The sequence below is a fragment of the Globicephala melas genome, chromosome 8 (genome assembly GCF_963455315.2).
Source record: "Globicephala melas chromosome 8, mGloMel1.2, whole genome shotgun sequence".
Taxonomy (NCBI): Eukaryota; Metazoa; Chordata; class Mammalia; order Artiodactyla; family Delphinidae; genus Globicephala; species Globicephala melas.
The window spans coordinates 34,054,171-34,068,266 of NC_083321.1; the positions used below are offsets into that span (position 1 = coordinate 34,054,171).

Genomic DNA, 14,096 nt, shown 5'->3' on the forward strand with positions numbered 1-14,096 from the left:
GGACTTCCCTGGTGGCACAGTGGTTAAGAATCCACCTGCCAATGCAGGGGACACAGGTTCGATCCGTGGTCTGGGAAAATCCCACATGCAGAGGAGCAACTAAGCCTGTGTGCCAGAACTACTGAGCCTGCACTCTAGAGCCCGGGAGCCACAACTACTGAGCCTGTGTACTGCAACTACTGAAGCCTGCACGCCTAGAAACCCATGCTCCCACAAGAAGAAGCCACCGCAATGAGAAACCTACACACTGCAACGAAGTAGCCCCTGCTTGCTGTAACTAGAGGAAGCCCACGTGCATCAATGAAGACCCAATGCAGCCAATAAGTAAATAATAAAATTTAAATTTAAAAAAGGGCAATGATTTAGATGCTACTTGTTTAAATAGAAATACCTAGTTCTTTTATATTCCAAAGGAATGTGTTTCTTGAAAAGAGGTCATCATCAAAAAGTCTTTACAAGTATAGCGAGTTAAACAGGAAAAAAGGAAACCAAGGTTCCAGGAGATGATCCAAACTAGTTTATATGTGTTCAGCCAAATAATATCTACTGACAACAGGTGATGAAATTTAAACACTGAATATCCAAAAGGAAAAGTTTCTCTCAGAAACCCCCAGAAACTAGGCTATCTCAGTTGACAAGCCAAGTTTTAGGTTTGGTTGAATGGGTGCACCTTATAAAATGTCACTTCTTTGTTGAACTCAATATTTTTGTACATGATCTGCCAGCCTCAATCCTACTCCAGAATCTCGGTTGTTTGTCTGAATCTTTCTTATGGACTGAAGTCTTTAGCTTTTTTTGCAGTTGTACTTATGCTTTATTTCCCAGAAATTCCTAGTCTGTGAGCTTGGATTCATAGTTGTGTTCCAGTAATACCTAACAGAATTCTTTACATCTAATTAAAATCAATTATACATTTGACGAATGAATACATGAATGCATGCAATTTAAGTCCTCTACAACTTAACTTTATAAATAAGAAAAGATTTGATGGATAGAAATTTCCAAAAGTTATGTCCTAAAATATTCTTTTAATAAAACTGCTATTTTCAATATGTGTTCTAAAGAAAATTCATGTGCAAATGTAATAATTTTTAAATGAATTTCCACCGAAATCTCAATGTAGAGAGGTATTAACTATGTGTTTCAGCATAGTTCTCAGCTTGGACCTAGGGAGTCTGTGGGGATTTTCCCAACATGAGCGAGATTAAGCAACCCGTCATAAAACAGGAAGCAAATGGAAGATTCCTTCTCCCAACAAGGCAGCCTCTGAATGTGGGAAAGGGAAAATGGGCTCAGTATTTCAAGACCAAGCACATACTTACATCATGGAGTGGAAAGGCAGATGAATAAGTGTGAGAATTTAGCAGTCTTTCAATCCCAAACCTTTTCTTCCCATCCTCTATGCCAAAAGGACACCGTGAGAGAATATAATAAACCTATAAGGTAAGCATAAAGAAACACACATTTCAGAACTTTATGCTTTCTATATTTTTTTCAAGTCACAATTTAACAGAGTCTACTTTGCCTCAGTACAGGCTCTGATTATGGAAGGAATCTTCCCCTTTTTGTTTGGGGGAAGATGTAGAGGTTGGGGTTGTATGGAGTCACAGGTATTTCACCTCCTGGGTATGAGAGCTCCTTATTCCCTTGGGGAGAGGGGGAATGGGTCATATAAGTTATTTTTCTTCTCCTGTCCCAAGCTCCCCTGGGAGTCCTTTGTACCAGAATTCATACTATAATCAGGGTTTCAAGTTAGAGTCTAATACCACTGCTACTAATAGTTCAGGTAGGATAATATGGAGTAGAATTGACACTTGGCCAAGCTGTCTTGAATACTTTTCATTAATTACTCTGATGTTTTGAATAGGGCCTTTTCTTGATATCAGAATTTATTAACTCAAGATTATCACACCTCTGCAACTACTTTGCAATCATTTACATATTTTTATCAGTTTTTTCCTCCATATAATTTGGGCTTTGTGTCCTCTGCTTTTGTATATTTCTCAATTCAATCTCATCTGTTTTTTGTCTTGCAGGAACTTTCCAGTATTTCTGCTTTTCTGACTGCTGACTTTGGTCATTTTAGCACTGTTCTATTTTTTTTTTCTATTTTTTTTAATCTCAAAAAAAAAGTTTATTTCTAAGGCAGGAGAGAATAGAGGTTAAAAGAATCTTCCCAAGCTGACCATAACTTTTTTTTTTTTTTTTTACTTTTTTGGTTCCATAAACTTTATTTTTCCTTTTTCTAAAATATCTTTATTGGAGTATAATTGCCCCACAACGTTGTTAGATTCTGCATATAACAAAGTGAGTCAGCCATACATACACATATATCCCCATATCCCTTCCCTCTTGCATCTCCCTCCCACCCTCCCCATCCCACCCCTCTGGGTGGTCACAAAGCACTGAGCTGATCTGTGTCATACGGCTGCTTCCCACTAGCTATCTAGTCTACATTTGTATATACCCTTCCCCCACCCCGTGTCCTCAAGTCCACTCTCTATGTCCGTGTCTTTATCCCTGTCCTGCCCCTAGATTCCTCAGAAACATTTTTTTTCTTTTAGATTCCATATATATGTGTTAGCATATGGTATTTGTTTTTCTTTCTGACTTACTTCACTCTGTAGGACAGACTCTAGGTCCATCCACCTCACTATAAATAACTCAATTTCGTTTCTCTTTATGGCTTAGTAATATTCCATTGTATATATGTGCCACATTTCTTTATCCATTCATCTGTCAATGGACACTTAGGTTGCTTCCATGTCCTGGCTATTGTAAATAGGGCTGCAGTGAACATTGTGGTACATGTCTCTTTTTGAATTATGGTTTGGTCAGGGTACATGGCCAGTAGTGGGAATGCTGGGTCATATGGCAGTTCTATTTTTAGTTTTTTAAGGAACCTCCATACTGTTCTCCACAGTGGCTGTATCAATTTACATTCTCACCAACAGTGCAAGAGGGTTCCCTTTTCTCCACAGCCTCTCCAGCATTTGTTTCTTCTAGATTTTTTGATGATGGCCATTCTGACCCATGTGAGGTGATACCTCATTGTGGTTTTAATTTGTACTCCTCTAATGATTAGTGATGTTGAGCATCCTTTCATGTGTTTGTTGGCAATCTGTATATTTTCTTTGGAGAAATGTCTATTTAGGTCTTCTGCCCATTTTTGGATTGCGTTGTTTGTTTTATTGATATTGAGCAGCATGAGCTGTTTGTATATTTTGTAGATTGTCAGTTGCTTCATTAGCAATTATTTTCTCCCATTCTGAGGGTTGTCTTTTTGTCTTGTTTATGGTTTGCTTTGCTGTGCAAAAGCTTTTAAGTTTCATTAGGTCCCATTCGTTTACTTTTGTTTTTATTTCCATTTCTCTAGAAGGTGTGTCCAAAAGGATCTTGCTGTGATTTATGTCATAGAGTGTTCGGCCTATGTTTTCCTGTGAGAGTTTTAGTGTCTCACCTTAAATTTAGGTCTTTAATACATTTTGAGTTTATTTTTGTGTATGGTGTTAAGGAGTCTTCTAATTTCATTCTTTTACATGTAGCTGTCCAGTTTTCCCAGCAATACTTATTGAAGAGGCTGTCTTTTCTCCATTGTATATTCTTGCCTCCTTTATCAAAGATAAGGTGACCATATGTGTGTGAGTTCATCTCCGGGCTTTCTATCCTGTTCCATTGATCGATCTTTCTGTTTTTGCGCCAGTACCATACCGTCTTGATTACTGTAGCTTTGTAGTATAGTCTGAAGTCCAGGAGCCTGATTCATCCAGCTCCGTTTTTCGTTCTCAACATTGCTTTAGCTATTCGGGGTCTTTTGTGTTTCCATACAAATTGTGAAATTTTTTGTTATAGTTCTGTGAAAAATGCCAGTGGTAGCTTGATAGGGATTGCACTGAATCTGCAGATTGGTTTGGGTAGTAGAGTCTTTTTCACAATGGTGATTCTTCCAATCAGAGAACATGGTATATCTCTCCACCTGTTTGTATCATCTTTCTTTCATCAGTGTCATAGTTTTCTGCATACAGGTCTTTTGTCTCCTTAGGTAGGTTTATTCCTAGGTATTTTATTCTTTTTGTTGCAATGGTAAATGGCAGCATTTCCTTAATTTCTCTTTCAGATTTTTCATCATTAGTGTATAGGAATGCAAGAGATTTCTGTGCGTTAATTTTGTCTCCTGCTACTTTACAAAATTCACTGATTAGATCTAGTGGTTTTCTGGTAGCATCTTTAGGATTCGGTATATATAGTATCATGTCACCTGAAAACAGTGACATTTTAACTACTTCTTTTCCGACTTGGATTCCTTTTACTTCTTTTTCTTCTCTGACTGCTGTGGCTAAAACTTCCAAAACTATGTGGAATAATAGTGGTGAGAGTGGGCAACCTTGTCTTGTTCCTGCTCTTAGTGGAAATGGTTTCAATTTTTCACCATTGAGAACAATGTTGGCTGTGGGTTTGTCATATATGGCCTTTACTATGTTGAGGTAAGTTCCCTCTATGCCTACTTTCTGGAGAGTTTTTATCATAAATGGGTGTTGAATCTTGTTGAAAACTTTTCTGCATTGATTAAGATTATCATATGGCTTTTATCCTTCAGTTGGTTTATATGGTGTATCATTTTGATTGATATGTGTATATTGAAGAATCCTTGCATTCCTGGGATAAACCCCACTTGATCATGGCGTATGATCCTTTTAATGTGCTGTTGCATTCTGTTTGCTAGTATTTTGTTGAGGATTTTTGCATTTATGTTCATCAGGGATATTGGCCTGTAGTCTTCTTTTTTTGTCACATCTTTGTCTGGTTTTGGTATCAGGGTGATGGTGGCCTCACAGAATGAGTTTGGGAGTGTTCCTCCCTCTGCTATATTTTGGAAGAGTTTGAGGATAGGTGTAGCTCTTCTCTAAATGTTTCATAGAACTCGCCTGTGAAGCCATCTTGTCCTGGGCTTTTGTTTGTTGGAAGATTATTAATCACAGTTTCAATTTCAGTGCTTGTGATTGGTCTGTTTATATTTTCTATTTCTTCCTGGTTCAGTCACAGAAGGTTGTGCTTTTCTAAGAATTTGTCCATTTCTTCCAGGTTGTCCATTTTATTGGCATATAGTTGCTTGTAGTAATCTCTCAGGATCCTTTGTATTTCTTCAGTATCAGTTGTTATGTCTCCTTTTCCATTTCTAATTCTATTGATTTGAGTCTTCTCCCTTTTTTCTTGATGAGTCTGGCTAATGGTTATCAATTTCGTTTATCTTCTCAAAGAACCAGATTTTAGTTTTATTGATCTTTGCTATTGTTTCCTTCATTTCTTTTTCATTTATTTCTGATCTGATCTTTATGATTTCTTTCCATCTGCTAACTTTGGAGGTTTTTTGTTCTTCTTTCTCTAATTGCTTTAGGTGTAAGGTTAGGTTGTTCATTTGAGATGTTTCTTGTCTCTTGAGGTAGCATTGTATTGCTATAAACCTCCCTCTTAGAACTGCTTCTGCTGCATCCCATAGGTTTTGGGTTGTCGTGTCATGTTTTCATTGTCATTTGTTTCTAGGTATTTTGATTTCCTCTTTGATTTCTTCAGTGATCTCTTGGTTATTCAGTAGCTTTTTTCCTGTAATTGATATCTAGTCTCATAGCATTGTGGTCAGAAAAGATACTTGATACAATTTCAATTTTCTTAAATTTACCAAGGCTTGATTTGTGACCCAAGATATGATCTATCCTGGAGAATGTTCCATGAGCACTTGAGAAGTAAGTGTATTCTGTTGTTTTTGGATGGAATGTCCTATAAATATCATTTAAGTCCATCTTGTTTAATGTGTCATTTAAATTTTGTGTTTCCTTATTTATTTTCATTTTGGATGATCTGTCCATTGGTGAAAGTGGGGTGTTAAAGTCCCCTACTATGATTGTGTTACTGTCGAGTTCCCCTTTTATGGCTGTTAGCACTTGCCTTATGTATTGAGGTGCTCCTATTTGGGTGCATAAATATTTACAATTGTTATATTTTCTTCTTGGATTGATTCTTTGATCATTATGTAGTGTCCTTCTTTGTCTCTTGTAATAGTCTTTATTTTAAAGTCAATTATGTCTGATATGAGAATTGCTACTACAGCTTTCTTATGATTTCCATTTGTCATGGAATAACTTTTTCCATCCCCTCAATTTCAGTCTCTGTGTCCCTAGGTCTGAAGTGAGTCTCTTGTAGACAGCATATATACGGGTCTTGTTTTTATATCCATTCAGCCAGTCTATGTCTTTTGGCTGGAGCATTTAATCCATTTACATTTAAGATAATTATCAATATGCATGTTCCTATTAATTACCATTTTCTTAATTGTTTTGGGTTTGTTATTGTAGGTCTTTTCCTTGTCCTGTGTCTCCTGCCTAGAGAATTTCCTTTAGCATTTGTTGTAAAGTTGGTTTGGTGGTGTTGAATTCTCTTAGCTTTTGCTTGTCTGTAAAGGTTTTAATTTCTCCTTTGAATCTGAATGAGATACTTGCTGGGTAGATGAATCTTGGTTGTAGTTTTTTCCCTTTCATCACTTTAAATATGTCCTGCCACTCGCTTCTTGCTTGCAGAGTCTCTGCTGAAAGATCAGCTGTTAACCTTATGGGGATTCCCTTGTGTGTTATTTGTTGCTTTTCCCTTGCTGCTTTTAATATTTTTCCTTTGTATTTAATTTTTGATAGTTTGATTAATATGTGTCTTGGTGTGTTTCTCCTTGGCTTTATCCTGTATGGGACTCTCTGCGCTTCCTGGAGTTGACTGAGTATTTCCTTTCCCATATTAGGGAAGTTTTCAACTATAATCTCTTCAAATATTTTCTCAGTCCCTTTCTTTTTGTCTTCTTCTTCTGGGACCCCTATAATTCGAATGTTGTTGTGTTTAATGTTGTCCCAGAGGTTTCTGAGACTCTCCTCAATTCTTTTCATTCTGTTTGTTTATTCTGCTCTGCAGTAGCTATTTCCACTATTTTATCTTCCAGGTCACTTATCCATTCTTCTGCCTCAGTTATTCTGCTATTGATTCCTTCTAGAGAATTTTTTTTTTTTTTTTTGGCTGCATTGGGTCTTTGTTGCTGTGCACACGTTTTCTCTAGTTGCAGTGAGTGGGGACTACTCTTCGTTGTGGTGCGTGGGTTTTTCATTATGGTGGCTTCTCTTGTTGTGGAGCATGGGCTCCAGATGCATGGGCTTCAGTAGTTGCATCACACGGGCTCAGTAGTTGTGGCTCGCGGGCTCTAGAGCACAGGCTCAGTAGTTGTGGCGCACTGGCTTAGTTGCTCCGTGGCATGTGGGATCTTCCCGGACCAGGGCTCGAACCCGTGTCCCCTGCATTGGCAGGCGGATTCTTAACCACTGTGCCACCAGGGAAGCCCCCCTTCTAGAGAAATTTTTATGTCATTTATTGTGTTGTTCATCATTGTTTGTTTGTTCTCTAGTTCTTCTAGGTCCTTGTCAAACATTTCTTGTATTTTCTCCATTCTATTTCCAAGATTTTGGATCATCTTTACTATCATTACTCTGAATTCTTCTTCAGGTAGACTGCCTACTTCCTCTTCATTTGTTTGGTTTGATAGGTTCTTATCTTGCTCCTTCATCTGCTGTGTGCTTCTCTGTCTTCTGATTTTGCTTAACTTACTGTGTTTGGGGTATCCTTTTTGCAGGCTGCAGGTTTGTAGTTCCCATTATTTTTGGTGTCTGCCCGGAGGGGACTGGTGCATGTGTTCTGGTGGATGAGGCTGGATCTTGTCTTTCTGGTGGGCAGGACTGCGTCCAGTGGTGTTTTGGGGTGTCTGTGAACTTATTATTATCTTAGGCAGCCTCTCTGCTTATGGGTGGGGTTGTGTTCCTGTCTTGCTCATTGTTTGGTGTGGGGTGTCCAGCACTGGAGCTTGCTGGTCATTGAGTGGAGCTAGGTCTTAGCGTTGAAACAGAGATCTCTGGGACATCTCTCGCCAATTGATATTATGAGGTCTCTGGTGGTCCAATGTCCTGCACTCGGCTCTCCCATCCCAGAGTCTCAGGCCTGACACCCGGCCAGAGTACCAAGACCCTGTCAGCCACACAGTCAGGTACATGGAGAGTTTCGTGCCTTTTGGGAAGTCTGAGGTCTTCTGCCAGTGTTCAGTAGGTGTTCTGTAGGAGCTGTTCCACATGTAGATGTGTTTGATGTATTTGTGGGGAGGAAGGTGATCTCCACATCTTACTCCTCCACCATCTTGAAGGTCCTTCTTCTTAGCACTGTTTTAGATATACTTCTCTTCGCCTCCCCTTTTAAATATTTTATTGTTTAAGGAATTGTTTATTGCAATGTTTTTCACCCTTGACAAACATTAGATAATCATCATTATTTAATCTGGTTATTCATTTTAAGGGCAGTTTAATATTATGTCTTGGTAAATAAATGATACTTTATGCAAAATCGTTTTGATTTTTATAAATAATGTGATAAATATTAACTATTTTACATACTTTGGATTATTTCCCTAGGAAAGATTCACCAAAACGATTCTCCAAAAATAACTCTGTACTGGGGAGCTAACAAAGTGGAAAATTTTACTCTTCCAAATATTAAGACTTATTATAAAGCTATGGTAATAAATACAGCATGGTGTTGTCAAACAAAAACAAATCCAAACTTAGGAAAGATTTTAATGATTACTGCAAGAGGATGAGGGGAACTGTTGCAATAGAGAGATCTGGGAACATATGAAAAGCCAAGCATAAAATGACTTCTTTTATAGGGAGAAGTAAGCCAAGTTCAGGAAGTGTCTTTCTTTGTGTTAAGGAAGGGCTAGTCTACATGCCAACATTGGCTAAGGTTGAGGGTGCAGCAAAGTTTAGGGTCTTTTGGGGAAGTAAGTTCAACTGAATTTTGGTTAATTTACCTAACAGTCCTTTGTTTCCAGGGATCAATGAGGATACATAGTTCAGCTAACCATTTATGAAACAAAGAATGGGAATGTGTCTAATGTTTATCACTATAAAGTAATAATGAAAGGAAGAAATTGTAAGGGTAAATATAGATCTAAAATACTACTCAGCCACAAAAAAAGAAGTCAATTTTGCCATTCACAACAACATGGATGGACCTGGGGGGTATTATTCTTAGTGAAATAAGTCAGAGAAAGACAAATACTGTAAGTTATCACTTACAGTAGAATGTGATATGTATAAACTAAAAAATAAAATAAATGAATGAACATAACAAAACAGAAACATATTCACAAAGATAGAGAACAAACTAGTGGTTACCAGTGCGGAGAGGGATGGAGGGAGGGGTGAGATAGGGATAGGGAATAAGAGGTACAAACTACTATGAACAAAATAAATAGGATACATGGATATATTGTACAGCACAGGGAATATAGCCAGTATTTTATAACTTTAAATGGAGCATAATCTGCAAAATTATTGAATCACTATGTTGTACAAAAAAAAAAAATGCCTAGTACATAGTAAGTTCTATTTAAGTGTTTGCTATTATTAACAGTAAGAGTATTTTAAGGAATCTCAAAATTATTTTGCACATTTGCAGGGTCACTGGATTAAGTATATACTTGCAAATATGATTACTTTAAGACGAATACAAATTTGGATACATGAGTTTGGTATATGTTAAAATGTATCAATAAGAAAGAAAGAAAGAAAGAGAGAGAGAGAGAGAAAGAAAGGGAGAGAGAGAGAGAGAGGGAGGGAGGGAGGGAGGAAGGAAAGAAGGAAGGAAGGGAGAAAGACGAAAGAGAGTAAAGAAAGATGGAGGGACGGAGGAAGGAAGGAAAGAACTGAAATTTCCCTGGTGCCAAATCTTAGAGCATTTCCTTTAGAGAACTTGTAATTATAAATTCTTTTTCTCTTCTCTTTGAGATGTATGTAAATATTTTTAAAAGCTAAATAAGCCTCTTGTCAGTTTCATAACTCGAGTGTTTTTCTTAAGTTTTCCAGGAACCATCTCTTTTAAATGTAAACATCAAGAAAGATAACATCCCTGTTTCCTTGGCTCTATGGGAGTGTAGTCTAGGCACCTGGTTCCAAGCTGTAACTACCTGCTCCACATAGATATATGAGAAGTTTTTATTTTTATTATTATTAATTGGGATAGAGACAACTAATACTGATGAACACTTAAATTAGCAGATGAATTTAGAATAAATTATGTGGCAAACAGTGCTGTCAAGTCAAACGGGGGGGTTATCTATGAATATTCTTTAAGTCATATAGGGAAGGGTGGTTCTTTGCAGTAAGCAGTTTTACAGAACAAGAAGAGTGGGAGATTTTTTTAAATTGTCCCGATTTTCTGGGAACAGAACTCACTCAAAGTTCAACATTGTCAGTATGGATACAAAAACAGACATAGGTCAAAGCAGCAGAATAAAACCCAGAAGTAGATCTATGAATATCTAGACACATGAGTTATGACAAAGAGGGAACTGTAAAACAATATGAAAAGTTGAATGTTTTCAATAATTGGTGTAAGTCAAATGACTATACAGGGGAGAAAATATGTATATGGGGGAGAAAAGGCCTCTATTTTGCACCATGAAGAAAAATTAATTCCAAGTGGACAGTAGTTCTCAATGTGAAGAGTAAAATAATACAACTTCTAGAATACAGGAAATAACTTCATGATCTTGGTGGTAGTTAAAGGTTAACAGCTTTATTCATAAAGTAAAGGCTCGAGAAAGTAGACTACAGTTGACCCTTGAACAACATTGGGGTAGGGGCACTGACCCTTTGGGCAGCCAAAAATGTGAGTATAATATATAGTTTGCCTTCTGTACACAAGGTCCCTCCATATCTGCGGTTCCACATCTAAGAATTCAACCAACCATGGATCATGCAGTAGTGTAGTATTTACTATTGAAAAAAATCCATGCATAAGTGGACGCTTGCATTTCAAACCCATGTTGTTCAAGAGTCAAGTGTGCATTAAAATTAAAAACATCTGTTTATGAAAAGAAACCATAAAAAGGATGAAAAAGGAAGCACAAAGTAAGAAAATATCAGTAAAATATATAATGAATAAAGGGTTCAAATAAAGAATATATAAACTGTTCCTACAAATCAACAAGGGAAGACCTAACTGAAAAACAAAATCAAGAGACATTAGCAGGGACTTAACAAAAGTGCATATCTAGGGCTTCCCTGGTGGTGCAGTGGTTGAGAGTCCGCCTGCCAATGCAGGGTACATGGGTTCGTGCCCCGGTCCGAGAAGATCCCACATGCCACGGAGCGGCTGGGCCCATCAGCCATGGCCACTGAGCCTGCGCATCCGGAGCCTGTGCTCCACAACGGGAGAGGCCCGCGTACCCCAAAAAAAAAAAAGAAAAAAAAAAAGAAAAAAGTACATATCTAAATGCCCAATAAACATAAACAAGGAGATAAATCTCATTTGATATTGCAAATTAAACCATAATGATACATACACAAATAAGTTTCCATAGAAAGTAATGAAAATTAATGAATAAAATTAACCAACCATAGCTAATTTAATCAACCAAATAAATGTTGAGCCAAAGAAGCCAGACTCAAAAGAATACATACCGTATGACTCCATTTTTTATAAAGTTTAAAAACAGATTATGCTAATCTCTGCTGTTAAAAGTGAAACTCTACCTCTGCTGAGAGGGACAGGAATAGTGACCGGAAGGAGGCACTAGGGCTTCTGGAGGGCTAGGAAAGTTTTCTCTTTTGATCTGGGTGGTGGTTACATAGCTGTGTTCATTTTGTGATTGAATTCAAAGAGCAGTGCACACTTGTGTGCCTATCTCTATTTATGTTATGCTACAGTTTAAAAAGAAAGAAAAAGAAAGATTGGTACTTTTGAGTGTTGAGAAAGATATGTGGAAAACAGCATTCTCCTATGTTGTTAATAGGACTCTAAATTAGTACATAATTTTGTAAAGGGTGATAGTGTAACACATACACATTTTTTTTTCCTTGTCAATGGGAAGTTTCAAGACCCTAGGACTACAAATGGAGAGGAAATATTATTATTCAAAAGACTGAAAACAAAAATTAAAACAAAAATTAAAAAAAAGAAAGACTGAAAACAGTTTTAAATGGAAGGAAAAAGTTCTGATGTTTCTCAAATGCTATCTATTGTGAACAAAGTAATATGGCACCTGCCATGTCAGTAAACAAGGAATATTGCCTGCCACCAAGCCGTCAGCCACTGTAGCCTCCCCACAACAGGGAATTCAGGATGGAGAAAAACAGGATACACGTCCTACATAGTTAAGAGGCATATCAAAGGAATAATTTCAATGAGCCCAGACTCTTGCATCTTCCCATGCATAGAAAAGCACTAAAATCATTAACTTGAGATATCTGGTTTTTGTGATTAGCAGTAATCTTTTAATGTCCCACTACATGTATTTTTTCCAGCAACAAGTCCTATGTACCCTGGCTCCTCCCTTACCTGTTATAACAGTTCCTCAGAGTTCGCAGTAATGTCCTTGAATAAAACATAATTCTCAACTTTCAGGTTGTGTATTTTTTTCAGTCAACACCATATACAAAGAAATTAAAACATTCCATTTCCAGTTGGAATGACCAATATTCTTTCTGCTATGCACTGAATTTATAAAACCTAACTATAAGTTTATAAAACCATTTTACAAAAATCTTACAAAACAAAAGTCCTCTGGCTCTCAATTAAGTGATTTCCCCAATATTGCAAGAGGCCTCTCTTTGCTGTGTCCACACTGTCAACCACTCATTTTTAAACGACAGCTGGAGAAGTAGGGAGGTTAACAGCGTTAAGCGGTCCAAGTAGCCTTTCAAACCTGCCCAATACCACCGAACACTTATCAAAATTTAAACAGAAACATCTTGTGGACATAGTATCACACATGCACACATATAAAAGCACACACAGGCACACATCCCTTACACCAAGGGATGTGCCCAAAGGTCTTCTCTACCTACAATTCTGTTTCTTGATGAGGATGGAAAGAAGCTTGACTCATCTTCAATGAGGAAGAGCTCCTGCCGATGTCTGGTGAATTGGGCAGTGAAATATTCAGCATGAGGATGCTTCACATTCCTTGGGAGCTTCAGAGGCCCAAGCATACAGCTAAAAGGGATTTTGTCAGCTCGAGGAATATCACTCTCCTTAATAGGCATTTTGATTCCCAACACTTCAGCGTAAGTAACTAATACCTCCCAAGGGGCATGGATCTTGACAAAATAAGTTTTCCCATCTTCGGAGTTCTGTATAAGATGGAGGCAAAATAACAGAAAGATTACTGAGTTGATTAAAGAAAGAAAATTTTACAAAATCTCAAACAAATTAAAGACATCAAGTATTTTCAATTTATTGAAAAATTTCAGCAAAACTTTGCAAATGCTCGTAACAGTTATACATATTATACTTACATATATATGTATATATGTGTATACTATATGTGTGTGTGTGTGTGTGTGTGTGTGTGTGTGTGTGACAGAGAGAGAGACATAGAGACAGACAGAGACAAAGAATATTTTAAAAAATATATTTCAGGGTCAATGTACACTAGTCTGAAGTCCATAGAAACACATGTGGTTCTGGGAAATCTCTTAAGTTTTTAGCAACTAGCTATAAGCTTAGAAGTGTGTTTAGGGTATATGAGAAATACATACAAAGTATAAGATATACTCCCTCTTCTTACCCAGTTTTGATGTATCACCTACACCTAAAGGAGGAACTTTAGGTAATAAGGGTTCAACACACAGGAGAATAAGTTACACGTAGAATATGTGGTATAATTCATATTTACTAGTTCAGTAAAATACAGGGATGAATAAGAAGTAGAGACTATTAATTTAGAAGTAGAGAGTATTAGAGTTTCATGGACAGGGTGGGATCTGAAATAGGTCTTTAAAAGTAATTTTGAAGGAAATTCTAGAAAACCAGTAAATGGTAGGAGGTTAAAAAAAAAAAACTTGGCATATTCATGAGCACAAAAAGTGTCTTGGCTTAACTAGAAGGTTGTGTTGCAAGAGAGCCAGGTTAACTAGTTAGGGTGCTAGATTATAGGCTGCCTTCAAAATGACACAGATGTGAAACAAAAACCATGTCTTTACTTTCTCTGGATCCTGACTAGAACTATTTATGCC

General features: G+C 37.3%; 1 protein-coding gene across 13 annotated transcripts in view; it reads right to left on the bottom strand.

Moving 5' to 3' along the window:
- The window catches only part of ANO5 (anoctamin 5), a 97,975-nt gene that overhangs the window by 47,912 nt on the left and 35,967 nt on the right, over positions 1-14,096 (bottom strand). For all 13 annotated transcript variants that reach the window (XM_060303418.1, XM_060303422.1, XM_060303417.1 and 10 more), the window contains 2 exons: positions 12,927-13,211; positions 1,323-1,436 (listed from right to left, as the gene is read on the bottom strand). In XM_060303418.1, coding sequence (XP_060159401.1) covers positions 1,323-1,436; positions 12,927-13,211 — 399 coding nt within the window. The remainder of the gene's footprint in view (positions 1-1,322; positions 1,437-12,926; positions 13,212-14,096) is intronic.